We start from the raw sequence: 23989 nt of genomic DNA on the forward strand, positions 1-23989 counted from the left end.
AAAAAGACTTGTCACAAGAATGGTGTGTCAAACAAAACAAAAAAAACTGACTGAGGATCAGTGAGAGCGTTTCACTGAATTCCAGTCACAGAGGTAAATAAATGAACCCGCTGATCCCAGGCAAAGTCCCAGTTCCTGTTTTCACACAGGATAAGGGATTTCTGGCCACGCCCACAACGTCGATTCTGATTGGCTATTTCCAGAGTTAAGTTTCCCTTTAAGGGGCCGCACTTTAAGTGCCAGGAATTCACGTCACTTCACCACTATAACACACACACACACTTATATATACACACACACAAACCAAAATCAATGAGCCTCGGACAGCCAACTCTTCCAGGAAGGTATTAACCATCACCTAGCCAATATGTAGTGCCTGAAAGGCTGAGCAGGGAGAAGAATTCGACATATAGAGAAGCTAAAAAGTTAGAGGGGTATTATTGGTCCACAGAGCGATGGGTTTATAGAGCGTCGGCTGCTCGTCAATTCAAAACAACAAAGTCGGATGCTCGCATTTCCGCTTGGGTCGCTTCACGGAAAAACAACGGGGAAGGAAAAGTGGAAACGGGAGAACTTCCTGAATTCGACCGAGACATGTCCGAGTCCCCTTTACAACTCAACATTAAGGTATTTCTGCCTTTATTTAAGTCTTTAACAGGTCCGAGTTGGAGAATGACACCGGGAATGTTGACTAAACCCGACTAATCTTCTTCTTCTTGTTTTCCCCACCTTCTTTGCTCTATCATCTGTTGCTGAGAGGATTTTGTCTCTCTGAGGAAAGAAAACACACCGTGACCTGTAGCTAGCTCGTGTTTTCTTTCCCCCCTTCTTCTTTCTTCTCTTGTTTGTGGGGGTTTTTTTTGGTCAAATTTTGATAGGAAATCCGTCACAACAGCCTCCCAGGCTGTAGTTGCTGTTCCTTTTGATAACTGTAGCTTTAGAAAGAAGGTTGCAACAATGTTTTTGTTATGTTGCGCCATCCGTGTAGCTTTTCCACACACACACACACACACACACCAAATCAAGGTCCATCCATCACCACTGAGTAAGCGTCGAATGCGTAAATGCAGAATTTCCAGGCCTACTTCACACCGAGTGAGTGCAAGCTGACTGACTTTTTAATCCCCTTTCCAAAATTTTCATTTCCGAATCGGTTTATTTCGCTCTGCTTTGAACTTTGACCCGAGATTGAGATTTTGATTAAGCTCCTCCAGTGCCTCCATTAGTTCCACAGTGACGAAGTATTGCTGCTCCAAGCTGAGCTTTTAGCCTTGTCACCTTTTTGGAAAGGTCAGAAGATGAACCCAAACTGTATGAACTATATATCTATTCTGTCCTGACTAACCCAAACAACATGATTTCCATCTCTGTAAACTTTGTTTTTTTTCTTTTCAGTTTGCATCAAGATCACCTGTATGGTAAACACCTCACCTGTACTGTCAAATAGGAGTCCGTTTCCGGACCCCATGGCATAATTGACACTAATGTACCAGTTCCGGGGCTGGTGCTGGTTCACAACTCGTTCAACTTGCGAGCCAGCTGAGAACCAGTTTGCTTTTCCATAGCTCGCGGTGCTAAGGGAAGCCACGTCATTACGTCGCTGTATACGTCAGTTACGTCGCTACGTTTGCATAAAACCTTGGTGCAAATATCGAAGCAAAAACAACACGGAAGAAGCAGCAACAATAATAATAATGGATGACTTCGCGTTTGTACAGCTGCTGCTTCTTGTCGCTTAAAAATGACAATCTTCCGCAGTCTTGCTATTGTTGTTGGTCTTAACAACCCCCCCACGCTGACATAAGCGGTTCTTTCCTCTGGCCCAGCAGAGAGTTGGTGCTAGCCTGGAACCGGTTTTTCTGGCCCCAGAGCCAGTTCTTTGTCAGTGGAAACAGAAAACCCGGTTCCAAACTAAGCACTGGCCCCGAACCAGCCCTGGAACTGCTTTGGTGGAAAAGGAGCATTAGGGCTCATTATCAGACTTGGTGGGTTTTTTTTTTTGGGGGGGGGGATAAAAGAAACATACAGTATGTTCCTAAGCAGTATAATATAAAGGGTACAAATAACACCCTTGGAGGGTACTGGTACTGCCCCTGCACCAGTGATGAGCCATTGTACCCTTAAAGTGCATATTCTGGACCAATTTCATATATATATATATATATATATTTTTTTTTATATGAAAGTATGTCCCTTTACACACTCATCCAGAAGGGTAATTTTGCACAAGGCCATCTGTCTACAGCAGAAAAAAATAAAATAACAAAACGCATCTGGAAAAATCCCAAGGGAGTCTGGAGCCAGATTCGTGATGTTACCTGCGGAAGTGCTAGCAGGCTGCGCGAGCTTTGCACGGTTTCAGTGCACAGCCTGTGTACACCAAGCGCTCCCATTTCTCTCTCATTGTCCGGTCTTTTGGGAAACGATGAGTACTAATCCCATCAAGATTGGTGTTGCTACACCCTCCTACGATACATCTGTTAACCATTTTAATAATTACGCAATAACGTTGAAGAAATTTGCAGAAAACCACCAGGTCGTTTTCTCATAAACAAACCAGCGCTGGCGTAGGATTCAGAGGGAGGCGTCCCGCACGCGACGTCACGAAAATCAATGTTTGCCGGGAAATCCAAATGCCAAGTTTTTTCCGAGGCAGACCAATTCGCCTCAAATGGCTTGATTTCAACTGAATTTTTCTGGTATTGCGTAAAATGTGACAGATATTTGACCAAAGTTTAATATAAAATAGAATTGCATTGATCTTACTCCTGAATTTACCCGTGATATGCACTTTAAGGTCACAGTAATATACTTTTATTTTTGAAGAATGTAGACACTGCTCTTACTTTAGATTGATTTGATTACTTTTCCTTCCTCAAGATTAATTGTTGAGTTTTTGACGAAGCTGCACGTCAAGTCACTTTGACGCTTTTATTTTCCCACTAAATTAAAGAAACTTTTTTTTTTCCTACTATGATCTATAAGGATCTACATTTCCAGTCACTACATTTTGCGTTTACATTTTTGCTCTTACTCTGAAAGACAATATTCCTGCGAAGCTGTTTTTACAGTTAATGAAAATGCATATGATAATGTTACTGTTCATGTGCAGTCGTACGTACGTAATCGGATAATGTAAAACACCCCTCTGTTGGTTTGCGTACAACGTGCAGAGCTGATCGCAAACAAGCAAGAGGCCGTGTGTCGCAAACTGCTGTAAAAACCGCCAACTGAGACGCGCATTTCCAAATGCGCTGTATACATGACTAAAAACGCTCCTAAAACCTGAATAATATTGGCATATCCCACGTGTTAATCGGAAAATGCTCAATTCTATTCAATTCGGAATATCCAAATGGAATGTTTACGTGACTCATATCAAACTCCGAATAGAATATTGGTGTCGGTGTAAATGTACTGAATACTGTGCTCAGGCGCGAAGTCAGCCTCATTTTGACATGGTTTTGTTGTGGTTGAGAAATTTTCCAGTATCTCGTCTGAATGAGTGTCAAGAATATCAAATAGGCCTTGCAGTGTGGTGTAATCAAAGAACAGTGATGCCTTGATGAAAAGTCTATCATGTCAGTTTTTTTTTTTCCCCTCACCTAGTTTAACAACTCCTACGACGTGTTTCTTGGTGGCAGTGAATGCCAGTTTCTTGACCCTTCTCCACAATGACGTGAACGATGATTGGTCAGGGCCAAACTTGTCATGTTAGGCCCTGTCCACACGGCAACAGATTCAAGTGAATCTGATAAAATTGTTTATCGTTTCGGCCTGGCGTCCACATGGCACGAACGTTTTGGGTGCCCCAAAGCGAAATCTTTTTAGAACGGGTTCCAGAGTGAAAAAATCTGGCAACGGCGCCATTGCGAAGTCGTCTGGATGAGTAGAATGGATTTGTTTATGATGACGTCACAACCACATGACTGTCAGTGCTTCACGCCGGGTAGAAGTGTAACGAATTCGATGCGAGTTGTCAACAAATCCTATAACTTGGTTCATGAAACGCGCTTACAAAATATTTTCACTGTGAATATTTATTGTGTAATGGTGCAAAGTGAGAGTGTGAGAGAATAGCCCTTAGGGCAGAGTCTTTAGTCCAAACACTGCGGAAGCAGTACCAAACCGCACACCGCCTGTGCGCTTTCCAAAAACAATCCCGCCAGCAAATGTAGGGAGGAAAAAAAGGAGCGATCTCACCTCTTCAGATGTTGGTTTAAGTCCGACAATACATTCCTCAAAAAGGGCGTAGAAGAACAAAGTAATCCATCAACGTGTAGCATTCAATTTATTCCGGACCATTAAAGAATTCTGGAGGATATCAGAATGTTGGCGTACCAGCTTCCATCTACCCCCATTCATTCCTCTTTCTGCATCTTTCGTTTTACGCTACTGATTAATGATCAAAACTTTGTGTGGCTAATGCTACAGAAGAAGGGGTTTATGCGCATGCGTCTACTTCTATTGTTCTGGTGTCTCCGATGGGACCGTCTTACAGCGCACGTAGTGGTGTGGCATGTCTATTGCATCGTTTTCAGCAAGCGTCGCGTTGCCATATGGACCTGAAATTTTACTGATCCGTTGCCCATGTGGACGCGATATTAAAAAAAAAAAAAAAAAATCTCGTTGTCGTGTGGATGTAGCCTTAGTCTCCTAACTGAGATATGCCACGAATTTTTGGCACTATGATCATCTTATCTGATGTGGTGATCATCGTTAAAGACAAATACTGTGTAATCTGATCGTGGGATTACATGTGAGTGAAAGTATGCTACCAATGCCGCTTTTCCACTACAAACGCGGCTGAGTTGGGCTGAGCCGTGCCGTGCTGAGTCGGGCTGAGCGGGGCTGTTGGAGTTGCATTTCGACTACAACCGCGCTGAACCGTGCTGGCTGGAAGTGGGTGGACACATTGGGTGGAGTTAGCGAAAGTGGGTGGACGTCAGGTGATGTCGTTAAGCAGCGCAAACAGTGACATCAGTGAGCTTTTAAGCGGTAGTCTCACGACCCGAATAGTAAACAATAAACATGGAGGACATGGAGTCGTTAGTGTTGCTGGTCTTGGTGCTGTGGCTTGTTGTCACGGACAGATACTGGCAAGAGCGTATAGATGAGGCGAGGCGCATAAGGCTTCAGAAATTCTCGTAATGCGTAATTCTTCTCCTTCCGGGTTTGCGGTGTTTACAGATCCCAGTGCGCTCGCGGGGGGCGTGTGGGGGCATGTGAGGACACTCTTCCTCACCAATCAGTGCACAGGGGAGTGTCTGCTCATGCCCCCAGGCTCACTCGGCTCGCTTCAGCCCCACTCCAAAACGGTGCGAATTTTAGGGGCTAAGCAGGGCTGAAGCGAGCTGAGTCGTGCTGTTTTTTGGTAGTCGAAACGCGAGCCGTGTCGGGCTGAAGCGAGCTGAAGTGAGCTGAAAAAGGGTAGTGGAAAAGGGCTATAATAGTCTTATCAGAAAAATGTGTTGCTGAATAACATTTTACTTGTAGATTCAGATTTAATGGTTGACTTCATTTTTTTTCCCTCTCTAATGCAACAGCATGGTGTTCTTTACTGTAAATAATGTCTATAATCTCACAGGGATAAACGGTGTTTTCCCTGCATAACATGACGACCAGGCGGTGAGCCGGTACATACTGGAACCGTTTCTCATGTTTCCCAAAACTGTGTGCTCGTTTTCTTTTAAACAGCTCAGCTTTTCCTGCACATCAAATGACAGTCAAATTACCTCCACAGAAAAGTGGTTTTATCGGGTTTGATTTTTGCATGCTTTCATTTGCACAGGAGTTACCTCTGAATGCACTCCTGTCACCTGCATGTGTCAGACGAGTAGCTCGGAGACGTTTATGAACACCAGCTTTTAAATTTCTTCTTCTTCTTCTTATTATTATTATTATGATGTAATAGTCAACTTGGAAAGTCTGCACACCCCTTTCACCTTCATGTTTTATTACATTACAGACTTATTCTACAATAGATTGAGTTCATTTTTTGTCTCACAATTCTACACAAAATAGCCCATAATGACAGTGAAAGCAGGTTTTTAGAAAATATGCAATTATATTTTACTGACAAAAATAGGTTATTTAGGGGTTACATATCTGTACACACCCTTAGCCTAATACTTGGTTGATGCACCTTTTGGCAGCAGTTACAGCTTCAAGGCGTCTTGGGAAAGAAGCTATGAGTTTGGCACACTTATTTCTTGACATTTTTGCCCATTCCTCTTGGCATATCCTTGCAAGCTCCGTCAGGTTGGATGGGGAGCATTGGTACACAGCCTTTTCAGCTCCTTCCACAGATGGTCAATTGGATTCAGGTCTGGGCTCTGGCTGGGCCCCTCAAGGACATTCACAGACTTTCTCCGAAGCCACTCCTTTGTCCTCTTGGCTGTGTGCTTCAGGTCATCGTCATGTTGGAAGGTAAACCTTCGCCCCAGTCTGAGGTCCAGAGCGCTCTGGAGCAGGTTTTCTTCAAGGATCTGTGTACTTGGCTGCATTAATCGTTCCCTCTATTAGGACTAGTCAACCCTTTCCTGCTGCTGAAAAACATCCCTACATCATGATGCTGCCACCGCCATGCTTCACTGTAGGGATGTCATTAGTCAGGTAATGAGCGGTGCCTGGTTTCCTCCAGACGTGATGTTTGGTATTCAGGCCAAAAAGTTCAATTTTGGTTTCATCAGACCAGAGAATCTTGTTTCTCATGGTTTGAGAGTCCTCCAGGTGCCTTTTAGCAAACTCCAAACAGGAGTTTTACTAAGGAGTAGCTTCCGTCTGGCCACTCTACCATAAAGGCCTGATTTGTGGAGTGCTGCCTGGATGGTTGATCTTCTGAAAGGTTCTCCGATCTCCACAAGGATACGCTGGAGCTCTGTCAGAGTGACCCTCAGGTTCCTGCTCACCTTCCTGGCCAAGGCCCGTCTTTCCCGATCGCTCAGTTTGGCTGGGTGGCCAGGCCTAGGAAGATTCTTGGTGGTTCCAAACTTCTTCCCATGCCTTGACACAATCCTGTTTCTGAGGTCTGTAGATAATTCCTTTGACCCCATGGCTTGGAGTTTGCCCTGACATGAGACCTTATGGAGGCAGGTGTTGGCAATCGCCAATCATGTTCAATCAATTGAATTTACCACAGGTGGACTCCAATTACATTGTAGAAACATCTCAAGCAGTATCAGTGGAAACAAAATGCACCTCAGTTCACTTTGGAGTGTCTCATCAAAGGGTGTGTATGATTTTACTTTTTTTTTAAATAAATTGGCACAATGTCTAAAATCCTGCTTTGACTTTGTCATTATGGGCTATTTTGTGTAGAATTTTGTGACAAAAAATGAATATCTATTGTAGAATAAGTCTGTAACGTAATAAAATGCAGAGAAGGTGAAAGGGGTGTGCAGACTTTCCGGCTTGACTGTATCTGTTTGGTAGTATGTTCTGGAGGATATTTCAGGAAATGGAAGTGGTGCTTAAAGATATATTATATACATGCACAGTGTACATATTCAATATAGTGTGTCTTAGTAACACCAGAACAGCTTCAGTGCACCTTGGCTTTAATTGTACACGTCTCTGAGACTGTACAGAACAAATGAACCCCATTGTTCCAAAAGATATTCTCTCAGTTCTTATGATAATGACAAAAGCATAGAACACTCGCTTTAGCACTCGTTGCTCAAAAGTCTCTCATAGGTGTTCAGTTGATGTGATGTGATTTTACATCTCATTTTTTATACTCCAAGAAACGTTAGGAAAAGCTATTAGGCCAAAAAAAAAAATAGTGTGTTTCCGGTAACATGAAATACTAAAATAAGATCGGTAGGTAGGAAAGTGGTGTGTTTTTTTTTTTTTTTTTTTTTTGGTTTGAAAAAATTAACACAAGTAAACATCTTACAAAATAGTATTTTGGCACAGAATCCTTTATACCACACATCATAATAATAAAATAAGTGTCTTAAATCTTTAAACGAATAAAAATATCGTGAGTTTGAGTTATGATCTACAGAAGTGATATTTCATGGTATTTTTTCATGTAATAACGTGAAAACACCATCAAGAAATAACGTGAAAATAACGTCCTAGGCTAGGCTACTTCCATTAAAAGCAGACGGCCTAGCCTAGCCTACTGTAGAACTTGGGTCGAGCAAAAACAGAGCAAAAACACGGCTGAATCCTGAATGACTCCTATTTGTATAAATAGGGGACTACATAGGCGGCAAAATGTAGTGTTTTTCCCTGCCATGGAAGTGCACTTGTATACTGAAAAGGAAGCAATTTGCATTACAGCCTTGAATGAGGATTCAAAATGGCGGCTCGGCTCAGTTTTCCCTTCCTCCTTCAGTATACAAGTGCGCTTCCATGTTTATGCAGGAGGGCTGATAGAAGTGGCGAAACATTTTACTTTTTATCGTTTCTTTCACAACCTGAATGCGTTGAAACAAAAAATTATGACAAACTAACGCCGCTTACACTAAAATATCGAGGGAAATTTGTAATAAAAACTTTACGGTCGGCAATTTCGACGCGGAAATTCTCGATCGGTCGGGTTACCAGAAACACTTTTTTTTTTTTTTGGCCTTATCTTGGCATAACGTCCAAGAAAAGTCCAACCATATTCAGCTATTTTCTAAATGGCCATTTGATCTCTAGAGTTAATTCGACAAAATATCTTGGAGTCACCATCTCGGATAAGTTGTGTTGGAACGAACATGTCAGTCACATCTGCAAGAAGGCAAATTCTACCCTTGGGCTTTTCTGTCGTATCCTGGGAGGTTATAATCCAAAAGTCAAGGACACAGCCTACCGTGCTCTGGTGTCCAAAACTTGAATATGCTTGTAGTGCCTGGAATCCTTACACCAAACAGAACATCAACCAAATTGAAATGGTCCAACACTGAGCTGCGAGATTTGTTTTCGACAATTATTCACGTTTCAGTCATGTTTCGCCGTTGATTTGGACGTCTTGGCCAGGATTCCCTCGATCATGGACTCCTCCTCCTCCAAACAAGCATGCTCAACAATATTTTGATGGGGCATGTTGGCATCAGTTTCCCTCCTGAAGTGCATCAAATAACAAGAGCGACCAGATTACCAAATCATTCGTTCTTTGTCAATTTAGTGTATCTGGTAATGTTTATGTACTCCTTTTATCCAAGGACGGTAATAATGTGGGACAATTTACCAATAACTAATGAAGTAAATGTTGCCCTTTCAGCCATCAAGTCTTACAGAAGTCAAACTTTTAGAATCCGATAATTATTGAACTGCAAATGGGAATATGTATTTTATTCACATTTGTGTATTTATCAGGGATGAGAGTTTTCTGCTTTTCGGCGGATTTCCGCTTTTTCTGAGCAAAAATCGATATTATGCCAAATCCGTTGAGATTTTTTTCATTGAGGGGGGTTGGGGTATGTTCCTTCATGATACTCAAGCGTACGACAATGTTACATGTTTACATTTTCGCCATCTTTAGTCTCGCTAAGTCTCGCGGTAGAATACGTGTTATCTACAATGTAATTGGCCAAAACATCGCTGGCGAGAGCATGATAGCCAATCATAACAGTTCTTACAAGAGTGTGGGAGAGAACAAAAGCCAATCATAACAGTTCTTACAAAAGTACCCGCATCTGTTCTATTTTATCGAAACTTGCACATGTTCATCGTCGCTGCGCTTCAAAAATACATTTCTCTTTCGTATCGGCTTTTTTACTCAAAATGCCGAATACAATTGACAAGCGAGACGAAGCGAAGGTACGTGAAATCGATGCTGGTATAAAAACAGAGAGAGGACTGACAAGCTCTTGTCTTTGGCCAAAAAGCTGAAGAAGTCGTCGAAATGATTAAATGAAAATGAGAAGTGACTGTGAACTATAAATAATTGTATAAAGTGTACATAGACATTATCCCATAAACTTGGCATTCGTTTGATTTAATACATTGAACATGTATATGATGGTCAGTAAATCTGAATTAATGCTGACAGTTTTGAAAACTTAAATATTTCAAAAGACTTTGAAATCATATGCAACTAATGAGGACATAGGGTGACTGACCTTTTCTCCCTAAGAAATTGTATTTAATATATGAACATTTTGATAATTAATAAAACTTGCGTTTAATGTGAATTTAGTTTGTCATTTTTGTTGATCATGAATTATAACCATACCCTTGAATGTAGAATGTGATTTTTATTTTGAATTCAAACAATACTCCTATTGATTTGAAACATATTTTCATGTAAATATATAAAAAGGACAACAGATTTTTTTTTTTTTAATCTACTACAGCTCAGATTGCAGGAAAGTGGTTTGTAAGGCCTTATTTTTCAAAATTTTTCTGGGGGGGGTATCCCTCCCAGACCCCCGGCTTCGGGCGCCATCTTGTTTTCTGCTTTTTTGGTGACCACCCACTCTCATCCCTGATTTATGAATGTATATGGGTATACATGTGTGTGCATATACGTGTGTAATGTAATCTTTTTAATATTTCCTGCTAGTACAGTGTAATTTTTTTTTTTTAGGACTAATTTCAATAAAGGTCCACAAACCATTCAATCCTGATGGTCTGTGGACGGGTATCTTTATTTTATCAAAGGAAACTAATTGGTGATCAGGCCGAATAACTTAGTGACTCGACTCTAAGAGGACTCGAGTCATGCTGGAAAAATGTTCCAAATCGCCATTATTTTGTAGATGGTGTATGGAGTTAAGAAAAGAAAAGGCTGCTCTGTTATTCTCAGCAGGATACTGGATGGATTGGTCCGTCTTTTGTGACTCTCTCAGCATTGCAAATCTGTGCCTCCTCTAGAGCAGTGGTTCTCGATCTTTGTTACCTTTAACCGTAAAATAAAATCCTCCAGACCCCCTTGAGTATGAATTTATTTGAGGAGTATTTATTGAAGGGGGTGTTTAAAAACGAGCCATGGAGCTTTTTATTACCGAGCACAATAGATGTGAGTTGGCTTTGATGCTTGGACCCCTAAATATATAATAGGTTTTGATTTCCATGACTTTTAAATCCCAGATCTCCTGGGCTGTCCATCACTGACTCCCAGGGACCAGGACCCGCTTCGAGAACCAGTGCTCTAGACAAATGTAACAGACTTGTATTTGGTTTTTGGAGGCACAAGAAGGTCTATTAACGTTCGGGTGGTGATTTGGTCGTACAGTAAAGCTGCTATTTTTAGTTTTCCGTTGTTGACTCTGTAACAGCAGCTTGAGGTGAAATTTTGAGGTTGCGTTTATGCTCCAGTGGCGTATAGACTTGTGTAAGAGTGGTTTGTGCATGCAGTGCCTTGTTTAAGTTGTGCGTCTGTTTCAGCAGGAGAGGAGTGCATTCAGTCCCTCTGCCAGTCCACTGCCAAATTCCACTTCCTCTCCAGGCCATGGCGCTCCGCCTCTGACTAATGCCAAGACAGAGGAAGAGCCAGCCAGACTGCCTGGACACCTGCGTGAGTTGCACACACACACATTTCCCACTCACACACACATTCCCACTCTCACACACATTCAGTGTTCCTTGCACTGGCCCTGTTTACGCAGTGCATCACCAGGAGGTCTTTGGATATCGTAATCTATATAATAAAGTCGATCGAGTTTTCTGCTATTTACATCACCTGGATTCTCATCGACTTTATTATTGAGGTTTTTCACCTGACGTCACAGGGTCACGTGACGCCCCGGTGTCCGCCATTTTGAAGGTCAAGCTAGCTAATGTCAATGGAGCCAGTGTAAATAGCTGCCGGAGCGCACTCCGGCTTGCTCCCCCTCAAATTAAGCAGCGCGCTCCGGCTTGTTCCCGGAGTGCTCCGGCCGAGGTTCCAGAGCGCGCTCCGGCTTGCTCCCCCTCAAATTAAGCAGCGCGCTCCGGCTTGCTCCCGGAGTGCTCCGGCTTGCTCCCGGAGTGCTCCGGCTTGCTCCCGGAGTGCTCCGGCTTGCTCCCGGAGTGCTCCGGCTTGCTCCCGGAGTGCTCCGGCTTGCTCCCGGAGTGCTCCGGCCGAGGTTCCGGAGCGCGCTCCGGCTTGCTCCCCCTCAAATTAAGCAGTGCGCTCCGGCTTGCTCCTGGAGTGCTCCGGGAGCAAGCCGGAGCGCGCTGCTTAATTTGAGGGGGAGCAAGCCGGAGCGCGCTGCTTAATTTGAGGGGGAGCAAGCCGGAGCGCGCTCCGGCAGCTATTTACACTGGATCCGGTGTAAATGGCTCCCGGATCATAATTACAGTAAACTAGTAAATACAGTAAAGGAAAAACTTGAGACTGAAAGGTTTTAACAGTCATCCAAATGACTGAACGTAAACATTGCTACAGTAACATACTAGCTACTGTTGTTGACATTAGCTAGTGCTAACAGCTAGCTGCTAGTACACTGCTACAACACAGACACCGACCCTAATAATACAGTTCTTGGTCATTGCCTGGTAACAGCAAATTTATAACGGGCCATGTCTCAACAGACTAAAGTTATTTCAGTGACATTTAATAACATTTTGTTTATCCTGAGGACCGAAAGTAAATGAAAATGTGAACAAACCTTAGCTGTAATAAGATGGCGACCACCGGCTCCAGGGACGACCCACTGATGTAGGCATGTTACCCAGCCTGACACAAAATATTTGTAGGCATCCAAACTCTTATACGCTTTCAGATCAATACCTGTGTATGGCGATGGGTTTTTAACAACATAGGTATACAGATCCTGTGGGCCGAAGTCAGGTAAAGACGAGGGCTTCGTGTACTTCCGTACGTCAGTGAACAATCCTGGTGGAAGCAGGTAAACGTCGTTCTCTAAGCCTGCTAACCTCAATTTTTGCAAATACCTCTCCCTCTGCTCGCCCTGTAAATGCCCTACGTCGCTGGATAGTGAAGGTGTTTTCTGCATCTCGCTCCTTTTTCTTTTATGTTTTTCGTTTGTCGCCTTCCTCGCATTCAAACTGATTCGAGCCGTGCCGTCCAAAATGGCAGCCTCACATGACTTGGTCACGTGGGTGAAAAACCTCAATTCTAATAATAATTTGAAGGTGCCAGGAGATGGACTAATAAGAAGGATAAAATCCTGGCACTGTCATACTGCCACTGTTGTAACTTTGAGTCAAAGCCTTTCAACCTCAGCTTGATGAATAAATGTAGAGTATGTCTATTTACATACCAGCCTCAGATAAACACACGATGCGTTCTTACTTTTCTATTTTATCAGCTTTTTCCAGTTCTCTGTATGTATTGCCTCTTTAACTTTTAAAGTTGATTTGCTTTGGAGCTGCCTTACATGATCTGGACACACCCAAGTACTCGTCGTTTCACACACTCTCACTCACTCCTCTGAGCTCACATCTCCTAACTGCTGTACCTTACTCAGCATCAACCATGCCATAGAGCTAGATGTGTGTACACACTTGCCGAGTGTCCTGATATTCTTAGGCGATATAGGTACTAGTTAGCGTCTGGCATCATCGAAACGACCACCTTGAGACAGTCCTTCTGGTCCTGGTGTGTGTGTTTTGAGTGGGCGTGTTTTAGATCGTGCCAGGTCTCAATAAATGTTAGTGGGTGTATTTTTAGAGGCGTGTGTACATGTGTTCATGCCCCATTTCACATTGTGCCAGCACTCGGTTCATAGGTTAACTCCATTGAGGAAGTGTGTGTTTTTGTATTGGAAGTGAAGTGTTGGTTCACTGCAGGTCTAAACCAGCCCTTGACTCAGCCAATAAAAGAAAGGGTGGAGTTGGACAATGGCCAGGAAACGGGCTTGGTGGTGATGAAAGCGTACTGAAGTCTGTGTTGCACTAAACCTCATTAATATTTAACCTGTGTGTTTGTCATAACTGGCATCCAGTATCTGCAAAACGTATCTGGTCTTCAGGTTTAGTTTTAATCATACACTGCTTTTGCTTCTGCCACCGTCTTAAGATTTGCACGTGTACGTCTCAGGGTGAAGCTCATTCACTTTAATGAGACCTGGACAGCATCACTGGAGCACTGCAAGGGAAGGAATTCTCTGTGCAACTTCTTTTGTATTGACAAACACTCAGGGAAATGTTGGAGTTCTTTTTTTTTTTTTTAATTATAAAAGAGCACACACTCGTCTAACCGGCCAGATTTGCACCCTGCTATTTTTGACAGAGGTAGCTATTCTTGCAGGGCAGGTACTGGATATAGTAATAAATGCTGTACTAACTACTAGTTATGACTAATTACTCCAAATTACAGTAGTGAGTGTAGTGCTAGATCAGGTTATCATGGTGTTTTTACAAAAATATGAAGGCTATACTACTACTAGCACACTACACTATATCTGGCCAAAAAAAATTTCTCGATACCGTATTTATCCTTATAGAAGCGCCCTCCCTATTTGACGCGCCTCCACGATTTTCAGAGCTAGAATAGTATTTACCAACCATTTTCTTCATTTAACAAACTTTAAATCCAACAAACCACAACAGAGACGTTCAATTTCACCGCTGATTTTTTTTTTTTTTTTTTTTACCGGAAATCGCGTTAGTAAACATGGACAGTATAAAATACGGACATTCACTCTGCTGCGGATATCAATACGGGTGGAGACGTACCTTTTGTTTGCACCACTCTTGTACACGTTTACGGTGAACATTAAATGTTTTTGCAGCTAAGTGTTTGCCTTTCTGCTCTGCCAGTTCTACAACCTTTAACTTAAAACTAGCGGTGAAGGATCGTTTTGAGGACGACATTTTGTTTTGTGAGCTCATAAACATCGACGATGACGTGAATTGTGACGTCACTACAAATAGTTTACTTACCAGTGTTATCCTTTATAAGCGAGCTGAACATTGTTTAATTGACTTTTTGGACATATAACTGTATTTTCATGTGTTTCAAAATATGTTTTAAATTCCGATGATTTTGTCATGTTCGATTTTTGTCATTTAAGGGTCGAAATTGACGCTCCCCCTTCATGTTTTGCATCGCGCCCGGGCGCGTTTATTAGGATAAATACGGTACCTGAATGTCGCGGCCAAATCACCTGTACAGTATGTCTGTCAATAGTTATTGCATTGTGTCTTTTTTTTGCTATTATGAGCACCTGATATGTGCAATAAGTGTTTTTCATCTACTTCATAATTCCTCTAATTACCTCCGCCAAGGAGGTTATGTTTTCAGTAGCGTTTGTTTGTTTGTTAGCAACATTACGGAAAAAGTTATGAACAGATCGCTCTGAAACTTTTTTTTTTTTTTTTTCCCCAGAGGTGTGACAAGTAACAATCCATCACCGTCTGGACCCCGGATTTTTTTAAAGTGCCATTCCACCATTGGATGTATTCTGTGGCATAAAATACAATATATTTTGACAACATATATAAATGGTATCACTAGATAGAGAAATCTTTTAGCTTCAAAATTATATATCAAACATTAATTTTTTGACAACGACAAGTATATTAATTTTGCGACCAAAGTCACCTACCCTTTTAATTTCCGCGCGTGATGTCATTGGCAGGTTCCCCTTCTTGTGTACCACGTAACGTGTGACGTGGCACATATCAGCAATGGCGGATAGAACGCGATAAAAATAATACCAATAAATCTAGCTAATACCAATAAATCTAGCTAACTGAAAGATTAACTCAATTTTTCGCAATTTTTTTGGCCCCCATATACGAGGAGAAATGACTCTCTCACTTTGGGGGTTTCCTGGTCTAAAAATGGACCGACACGTGGTACACAAGAAGGGGAACCTGCCAATGACATCACGTTTCACTACCGCGCGGAAATTAAAAGGGTAGGCGACTTTGGTCGCAAAATTAATATACTTGTCGTTGTCAAATTATGTTTGATATATCATTTTGAAGCTAAAAGATTTCTCTGTCTAGTCATGTTGTCATAAAATGTATTGTATTTTATGCCAAAGAATACATCCAATGGTGGAATGGCACTTTAAAGGATTCTTGGCGGAGGTCTGCGCTCTCCGAGTGCTTTTCTAGTTTAGTATTTATCTGCTGCAAACAGGAAACTTCCCCATTGTGGCATGATAAAGGTCGTCTTATATTAATGTGCTTTTAAAAACCTTGCATTCCAGATTTAGTCCCTTGGCGTTTACCCTTATTATAATAACTGCCACTCTTCTGGGAAGGAAGATGTTCCACTAGATTTAGGGCTCTGTACAGGACACTCAAGAGGTTCTACTCCAAACTTGGCACACTGTCTGTCTTCCTGGCGCTCGCTTTGTGCCCAAGGGGAATTGTGATTGTGGAACAGGTTTGGGCCTCTTAATTCCACTGATGGGAAATTGTAATGTTACAGCATTCCAAAGTCAGTCTCTTCAAGACAATTGCATGTTCTAAATGTTGTGGGAAGAACCACATGCAGGTGTGACGATCAGGTGTCCACATACTTTTGGTCATGGAATGTGCATTTTCTCCTTCTGCTGGTTTGTATCTAGGAGACACTTTGGATTCATAGGCATGACATTTTAATGACAAAAATCTATCTTGTTAGCACTACCAAGGTTAAAAGCATGACTCCTGTCATGCACCCCATTCCCAGTCAAAACAAAAAATGGAAACCTGTTGATTTTCTGTTATTGTGCAGCTTGTTTTGAAATTGTAAAATGACCTTGGGTGTCAAAGGCACTATAGAATTATCTCATATTATTGCTATTGTTATTATTACTACAATGGTGTCCTCTGGGAATGGGAGCAAAATTGGTAACCTTTCCCCGTCGACCTAGTAACCTTTACGGAAATCCTTTATTATGGTTCCAGTGGGAATCGCAACCATCAGCCTTAACTGTTGTGGTGCTTGTGACGTTGCTTGTGATGACATAATGTAGTGATCTTGTGATGGCACTACTCAAACTGCCTCAATGTAAAACAACCAGTGGCAAACTCAAACCAACAAGCAAACATTGGCAGGTACGCTGGAAGCGCCGTACCCACGGGGGACGCGTTCCAAGATCTAACGTGGATGGCCGAAACCATGGATATGAATCAACCTCATATAAAGCTTTGGTTTTATTTATTTATTTATTGTACACATGCAGGCATACCATTGATGGTTTCATTTATAAACTACATGCAACAGGAACTAATATAAAATACAATACACTAATAAATAATATGAATTTTTTTTTTTTTTCCTCACACGTGCGAATGAGATTCTGATGTTTTCACTTAATTTTTCCTGGTTGAGGCACAGACACTGATGCAATTATGGAAATTTGTATTTACACAGGATAAGGATAAAGCAATAAAGCAACAAAAAACACCAGGCATGAAAACGAGTGGAAGTGAAGAACACGATGCGCATCAGCATGGGAAATAAAAACAAACGCAAGACCAACTAACAGAAGCTGGGGTTTAAATAAAGCAAGTAAAATATCTGTGAAATATCTGCACACTGGGGCGGCACGGTGGTGTAGTGGTTAGCGCTGTCGCCTCACAGCAAGAAGGTCCAGGTTCGAGCCCCGTGGCTGGCGAGGGCCTTTCTGTGCGGAGTTTGCATGTTCTCCCCGTGTCCGTGTGGGTTTCCTCCGGGTGCTCCGGTTTCCCCCACAGTCCAAAGACATGCAGGTTAGGTTAACTGGTGACTCTAAATTGACCGTAGGTGTGAATGTGGGTGTGAATGGTTGTCTGTGTCTATGTGTCAGCCCTGTGATGACCTGGCGACTTGTCCAGGGTGTACCCCGCCTTTCGCCCGTAGTCAGCTGGGATAGGCTCCAGCTTGCCTGCGACCCTGTAGAACAGGATAAAGCGGCTACAGATAATGAGATGAGATATCTGCACACTCATACAGTCATTCTGTGCACACTGTATATTTACTAATTCATCCTTGCGCTATGCTGTCTATACATATCTTTACCCTTCTACATGTACATAGCTTTTTGTTTTTGTCTATGCTTTTTATGTTTGTACTAAGAGAGCTAAGTGAAACCGGAGTCAAATTCCTCGTGTGTTCACATACCTGGCAAATAAAGTTTTTTATTATTATGTTAAGTGCCCAAAGTGAAAGCAGGTGTGTGTGGTTGACGTGGCAGGGTGTGTAGTTTGTGGGGTCATGCTTGTATGCTTGAACGTGTCAGTGAATACAACGGTCCCACTGTATAAGCAAAAAATGTTAAATAGCCTTTACTTGAACAAAATACATGTTCAGAAACAGGAAGAGAATTCTCTTGCTCAACAGAGACGTGATGCAGCTCGACTCGTGCCATGTTGCTAACTAGCTAATGTCTCAGCTTGGGCTTTTCCCAGCTGTAGACTTGCTGCCTCGTGAATTATACAGCATATCCAGTCTCGCGTGTTTTTTGGTGCGCCGTAGCATTCCAATAAATCCGGTCAGGTGGGAATACACAATCGCTGTAAGATTTCTGTTCTCTCTTCCGTAGTGTTTTTACCTCCTACCTTAACGGATTTCGTACGGTATGTGAAAAGGGGCTATGGTCTATATGAAGTATAATTTAAACACTGAGACTCTGAGGGTTTGTTTGTTCTATACGTTTGTTTCTCTGGAATGGCCTTACAGCATGGTTTATGCAAACTTGGCCAAAAAAAAAAAAAAACCCTTTTAGAACAATACTCATGTATTTTTAAATGATATGCACATGTATTTTTCTGTTTATGAACGTTTGCTTAAGTATTTGATGCTGCCATAATGTAAAGATAGGTGGTTGTTGTTAAGTGAAGATCTAGAAAAAAACGTGTCTTAACTTAAGGAAAAGAGCACGGTGTTTAAGTGCCGCCTGGACACCATTATCAAGCGAGCGTTCCTAAGCTAAGTCAATGTCGAAACGCATAAAAATAGATTAGCGTGATGTTAAACAAAAAGTTTGGCCTGTAAGATGTACCATTCAAGGACCAATGTTCAGCTAACATCGTCAGAAGGAGGTTACAAGATCTGGGTCAGTGGCGTGCACAGATAGACACGAGGTGGTGCTCAAGCACCTGCCCCTCTAGTCTGGCTAACGCGACTGCAAAGCTCTACGAGCTATTGGTCTGGCCAAGATATTAAGCCCAACCGTTTCCCAGAGCCCGTGGTTGACCCGCCTCCCTGAAATGCCTCAGTTTGCTGCTGGTCGAAGCCAGAAAAGGCTGTGACGAAGCTTAAACCAATCACATCACTCTTCCCTCTGACGTATGTGACGCGACGGGGCTAACTGGTAGATTAAACTCTTACCGAAGCCGGTCGGGAGCAAGGCGAAAACGTCCTTCCTTTCAATAAATACCTCCAGGGCTGCTCTTTGCTCCGTTTTCAATGAGAACTTGCTCCATGTTCGTAATGTTTCTAGTGAATGAAGCACTTCCAGCATAGATTCTGTAAACAATCTATGGCTTCCGGTCGCAGTTCTACTATGTCACTGCCTTGAACACGCCTCTACCCAGGGCCGTTGGAGATGCTCAAAGTTGATTGGTTCCCGATTTTTCAGAAGCTTGGAAGAGCTGTAGATAGCCTGCCTGGCCAGACTAAGCTCGCAACAGGCCCTCGTGTTGCGTCACGCTTAGGATGGGCGGGCCCAGGCTACTGCCCCTCTGCCCTCTGTCCAAAAAAGAGCCCTTTTTTTTTTTTTTTTTTTTTAAAAACAGTTTACTGAGGCCAATGTCGACATGATCTTTTAGAAAAGCCGCGGCATTAAAAGCGTGTGTGAAAATAATGTCCCGATGTGTGCCCCCTCCGCGCGCGCGCGCACACCGGACCTCTGTCTCTCTTGCTGAGTCACGTGAACAAGCGTGCAGTGCATTCAATGTGAGGTTGCAGCAGCATAGCGTCCTGGAAGCCACGGCCTTGTCGTAGCGCAGACAACACATCGGGCAGTCAGTCAGCTCTTCCCCTGCCCCACCAGCCAGGTAACACGTGAATCGAGTGAAAATGTATTGTTTGCCCTCTAAGCCCAAGCTGTAATTATTTTGTCGTGAAGTAGCCCGTCGCATACAGAAACAACTGCACATGGCAGCCTTTGCCAGCTTATTTGCTCCCTTTCCATATGGAGAAACAAACTGAACAACATTTTTAAATGTAGCCTAAACCATTGAGGCAACCCCACTCTCCATCAATTCCGACCTGTTTTTATAACATGATTAAGAATATCACGTTATGCTAGTATGCACGCCGTTATGCAAATAAAGGAGAGCTCCGTTGAGCCCATTGAGTGTGTATATTTCATTACAAATTTTAAGATGATCTCACGGAAATCTGTGAATAAACAGTCTTGAGACTCAAGTCAGTGACGGGAAGATCAGACTTTATCAATCAGCCTTTTTAAAGATGGAACTACAGAAAAATACCCAAAACTTTGATATGATTATGAACACAAGAGGAGGGTTAAATCTCAGACTTTTATAATAAGGTGTTCCACATGCACAAAAAAGTGCCCTTTTTTCCCCCCAGAGCACTTGCCCCCCCAAAATGTCTGTGCACACCACTGATCTGGGTAATAAGATAAACATTAGAACTCCACCGGTATTTATGAGCCGCAAACTCAACGATGTGCTAAAGCTGCAAGAGGAAAAACCACCGGTTCTAAATCAGCAACAGGTGGTGTATAGTTTCAAATGTGACTCATGTGATGAGCGTTATATCGGTTACACCTGTAGACGCTTGCATGAGCATGTCGAAGAGCATAAAGGTGTCTTCAAGCATCCGTAAACACTGTAGGGTGGCACACGGGGTTGCATCTAAAGATATTAATAAGAGCTTTCGTTGTCTTAGTGTCCGAGTAAATTCGACCGCTTGTTGTATGAAATGCTCTACATTCGAGAAAGAAGACCAACTCTCAACGTGCAGTCGGACTCCTTACAGGCCAGGCTTTTTGTTTTAGCATGACGCTAATCTATTTTTATTCGTTTTGACATTAACTTGGCTTATGAACACCTGCTTGATAATGGTGTCTGAGTGGCACCGAAACGTTTCGCATTTTTAAAAAAAAATTTATTTAAATTTAGATGATGCATCTCTGCTTCATTGAATGTTGCCTTGACACTTTACCTGGAGAGTGAAAGATGGTGAGAAGGAGAGAAAAAGCTTAGGGTGGTGGGGAAGGAAGTGGGTGGGTGGGTGGGGGGGGGTGAGACGAACTGTGGAGAAGTGCTGCTGGCTCTAGGCCATCTCTCTCTTCCTGACACTGATGGAATGGTCTCTTTCTCTTTCTCAGCAAGGCTTCTTCACGAGCCTGATCTGAAACCATATCAAACGTGTTGCGGATTAACGCGCGTGTGATGTTTGGTGATCTCCAGATTTGAATGAAATGCAACAACGTGACTGCGTCAGGCTCTTGTTTGTCTTGAAACGTCTGTATTCGAACCTGTTAAATTTGTGGTACATTCTGGTTTTAATGTAAACGTGTGTGTGTGTGTGTGAGAGAGAGAGAGAGAGAGTGAGTGAGTGAGTGAACTCTCATTAATCCAGGAGTCATGAGGAATGCGCAAGGCAGGAAGGAGAGGAAGGAAGGGGGGGGGGAGATAGAAAGAAAAAGGAAATTGCAGAGTGGGCAGAAGTCAGCCTTCTTGGCTTCCTGGAGAGGAAGTGGATTAGATGAGAGGAGAGGAGCAGTGTGTTCTTCACCCTGAAAGAATGCCACTCACACTTAACCCCTCCTGCTTGCTCTCTCTCTCTCTCTCTCTCTCTCTCTCTCTCTGTGTGTGCACATTGGCTTCACTGTGAATTGGTCTAGATTAGACTTAAGACAGCGCTTTAGTGTCACTGGGGTGTGTGTGTTCCTGCTTCAATAAACCAAGTATTACTACAAACTCACTTCCTGTTTCAGATGACACCATGTCAAAAAGACCAAACACACACCGTCTCGTCTGTGTTGTTTTTTTTTCTTTCCTCTTCTTTCTCTTGCCTTTCTTTCTTTTTGGCTTCACTTTAGATCATGAGTCACACATTAGGTGAATGAAGAGATCTGGTTTCCAGGTACAATGCTGTTTACAGAATAGTCACTGCTGCTGCTTGGAAGCTGCTGATTAATAATGCATTTGAGTATTGCGAGTGATTGATTTGATTTATTACGAGTGGGCAAGAGCATGAGGAAAGTCTGACGACGACTACTTTAATTATGTAACGGTCCATAGATTAAACAAGGCTGTTAATACCTAATCACAGTTCATAAGTTGGCTGTAGACTGAATGGGTTTTAATTGCTTCTGAATGGAATTATGCAATGCCGAGGGGAGGGGAGGGGAGGGGGGGATTGGCTGAGTATCAGAACAGACTGTACGCTACTTGACGTTCACTGTAGACATTATAATAATGCTCAGTGATGATGCGTAGTGTGCTGAATCGAATAGCTCCATCAGAGTCGAAATCTAAATGAACCAGTTTGGTGAGGGATCAGAAAGCAGGAGGATGTATCGACTGACCGAAAATAGTTTACCATTATTTAACCGTAAAGAGAAAGTGCTCTGGATTAAACCGAATACAATTCACAAGTGCAGGAAGTTAAACTTCACAGGATTGAGGAGCAATTGATGGGCTGTAATGATCATGTAGATCAACCCTTCTGTGGCCAGAGTCCCCGAAAAGAGGTACTGCATGCTAAATGTGTGTTGAACTGTAAAATAATTAATGCAACCATAGTGTGATTAAATGCATCAATGCTGGTGTAAAAATGGTCATTTTCCCAATTATTATTATTATTATTATTTTTTTTTTTATAATTTATTAAGCTTTTTTTTTTTTTTTTTTTTAAATATATAAAGATGGTAAAGTTTTTGGCTTGGAAAAATGGCTCAAAACACCATCTCTTGGTTAAGGGCCCAGTCCCACAACACCGATTTTAATTATACCTGTAACTCCAACTATGACTGTACCCAGGGTGCGATTTGTCAAAAAACCAGAAGGGGGGATGGTTTTTTTTTTTAAATCATGAAACGTCACAAAATTAAGGTAACAGTAGGCTAACAGCTCAATAACATCCGATGATATCAGATGAATAACACTAAATGAAAACGAACACTAAACCAGAGATGGTAAATTCATCTTCCTATCTCTCTGACTAAATACACGAACACTAACACAAAGTTCGCATTGCTTGTCGCGTTGCTGTGATGTTTCTCTCCCTCCGGATTAAATGGACAGTGACTCGAAAATCACTAAAATACATGAATATTAAATGAACAGTTTGCTCTGTTGGCGCAGTTCACGTTGTGCGTAGCTTTCCGATTTAAACTGTTTTTTTTCTCATCCTTATACTTCCTGTTTCATGGACTGTAACGGATTTGCTTATTTAGTAATTTTAATACAGAATTTACTTTGAAATTATAATCAGACACTCCAACGCCCCCCCCCCCCCCCCCCCCAAAAAAAAAAAAAATCGGCTGTGAAAAAGGCGGCATCCGCCAAAAGGCGCGCTGTTTGCATCCCTGCATAGAACGCAAAGATATTGTTATTATCTACAATGTATCTATTTGCTGGGGACGTTCGTGAACATCGAAGCTGCCACTTCAGGTCATTTTGAAAGTGAGTGCAATGTAGACCATAGAAAACTGTGTCACAACATGCCTGTCATGTCAACTTTTTTTTTTTTTTGGCTTGTTTGTTTTATTGACGGGGTTGTCCCCGAGGATTTTTTTTCAGCAGAGATAAAAACCAGAGGGGGATATGATCCCCACCATCCCCCCCAGCAAATCTCACCCAGACTGTACCTATACCTGAATGTAGTTCCAGTCTGGAGCAGAAACACCACACCTATAATCCCAACTATTGCTGTGTTCACACTTATACCGGTACGAAAGTGGTATAACTGTATCGATACAAAGTATACCGGTACGGTTTAGTGCATCTGTCCACACTAGCGAGAAATGTTTGCAGTTTTCTTTCACGGTAGTTGAAATGCGCGTGCCCGAAATGTTTCCGTGGTTACCGAGTAACTTCCTTCCTAGAATATATGGCATCCGTTATTTCGAGATCTCAAGAAAACAAAATTATTTCATGATCTCAGCTGGATCACTGTATCTCCGTCGGTAGAGACGAAGCCGGGCCAGTCTTCTGCGGAGGTGCCGCGGACTAATTTTGAAATTATCCCTTATTAAAA

General features: G+C 42.4%; 1 protein-coding gene across 2 annotated transcripts in view; it reads left to right on the forward strand.

The window, feature by feature from the left end:
• The first annotated feature begins 247 nt into the window (after positions 1 to 247).
• etv6 (ETS variant transcription factor 6) overlaps positions 248 to 23989 on the forward strand; it is a 64294-nt gene continuing 40552 nt past the window's right edge. For both annotated transcript variants that reach the window (XM_060902884.1, XM_060902885.1), the window contains exons 1-2: positions 248 to 627; positions 11326 to 11455. In XM_060902884.1, coding sequence (XP_060758867.1) covers positions 595 to 627; positions 11326 to 11455 — 163 coding nt within the window. In that variant the 5' untranslated portion in view covers positions 248 to 594. The remainder of the gene's footprint in view (positions 628 to 11325; positions 11456 to 23989) is intronic.

This window comes from Neoarius graeffei, chromosome 21, assembly GCF_027579695.1.
Source record: "Neoarius graeffei isolate fNeoGra1 chromosome 21, fNeoGra1.pri, whole genome shotgun sequence".
NCBI classification, from domain to species: Eukaryota; Metazoa; Chordata; class Actinopteri; order Siluriformes; family Ariidae; genus Neoarius; species Neoarius graeffei.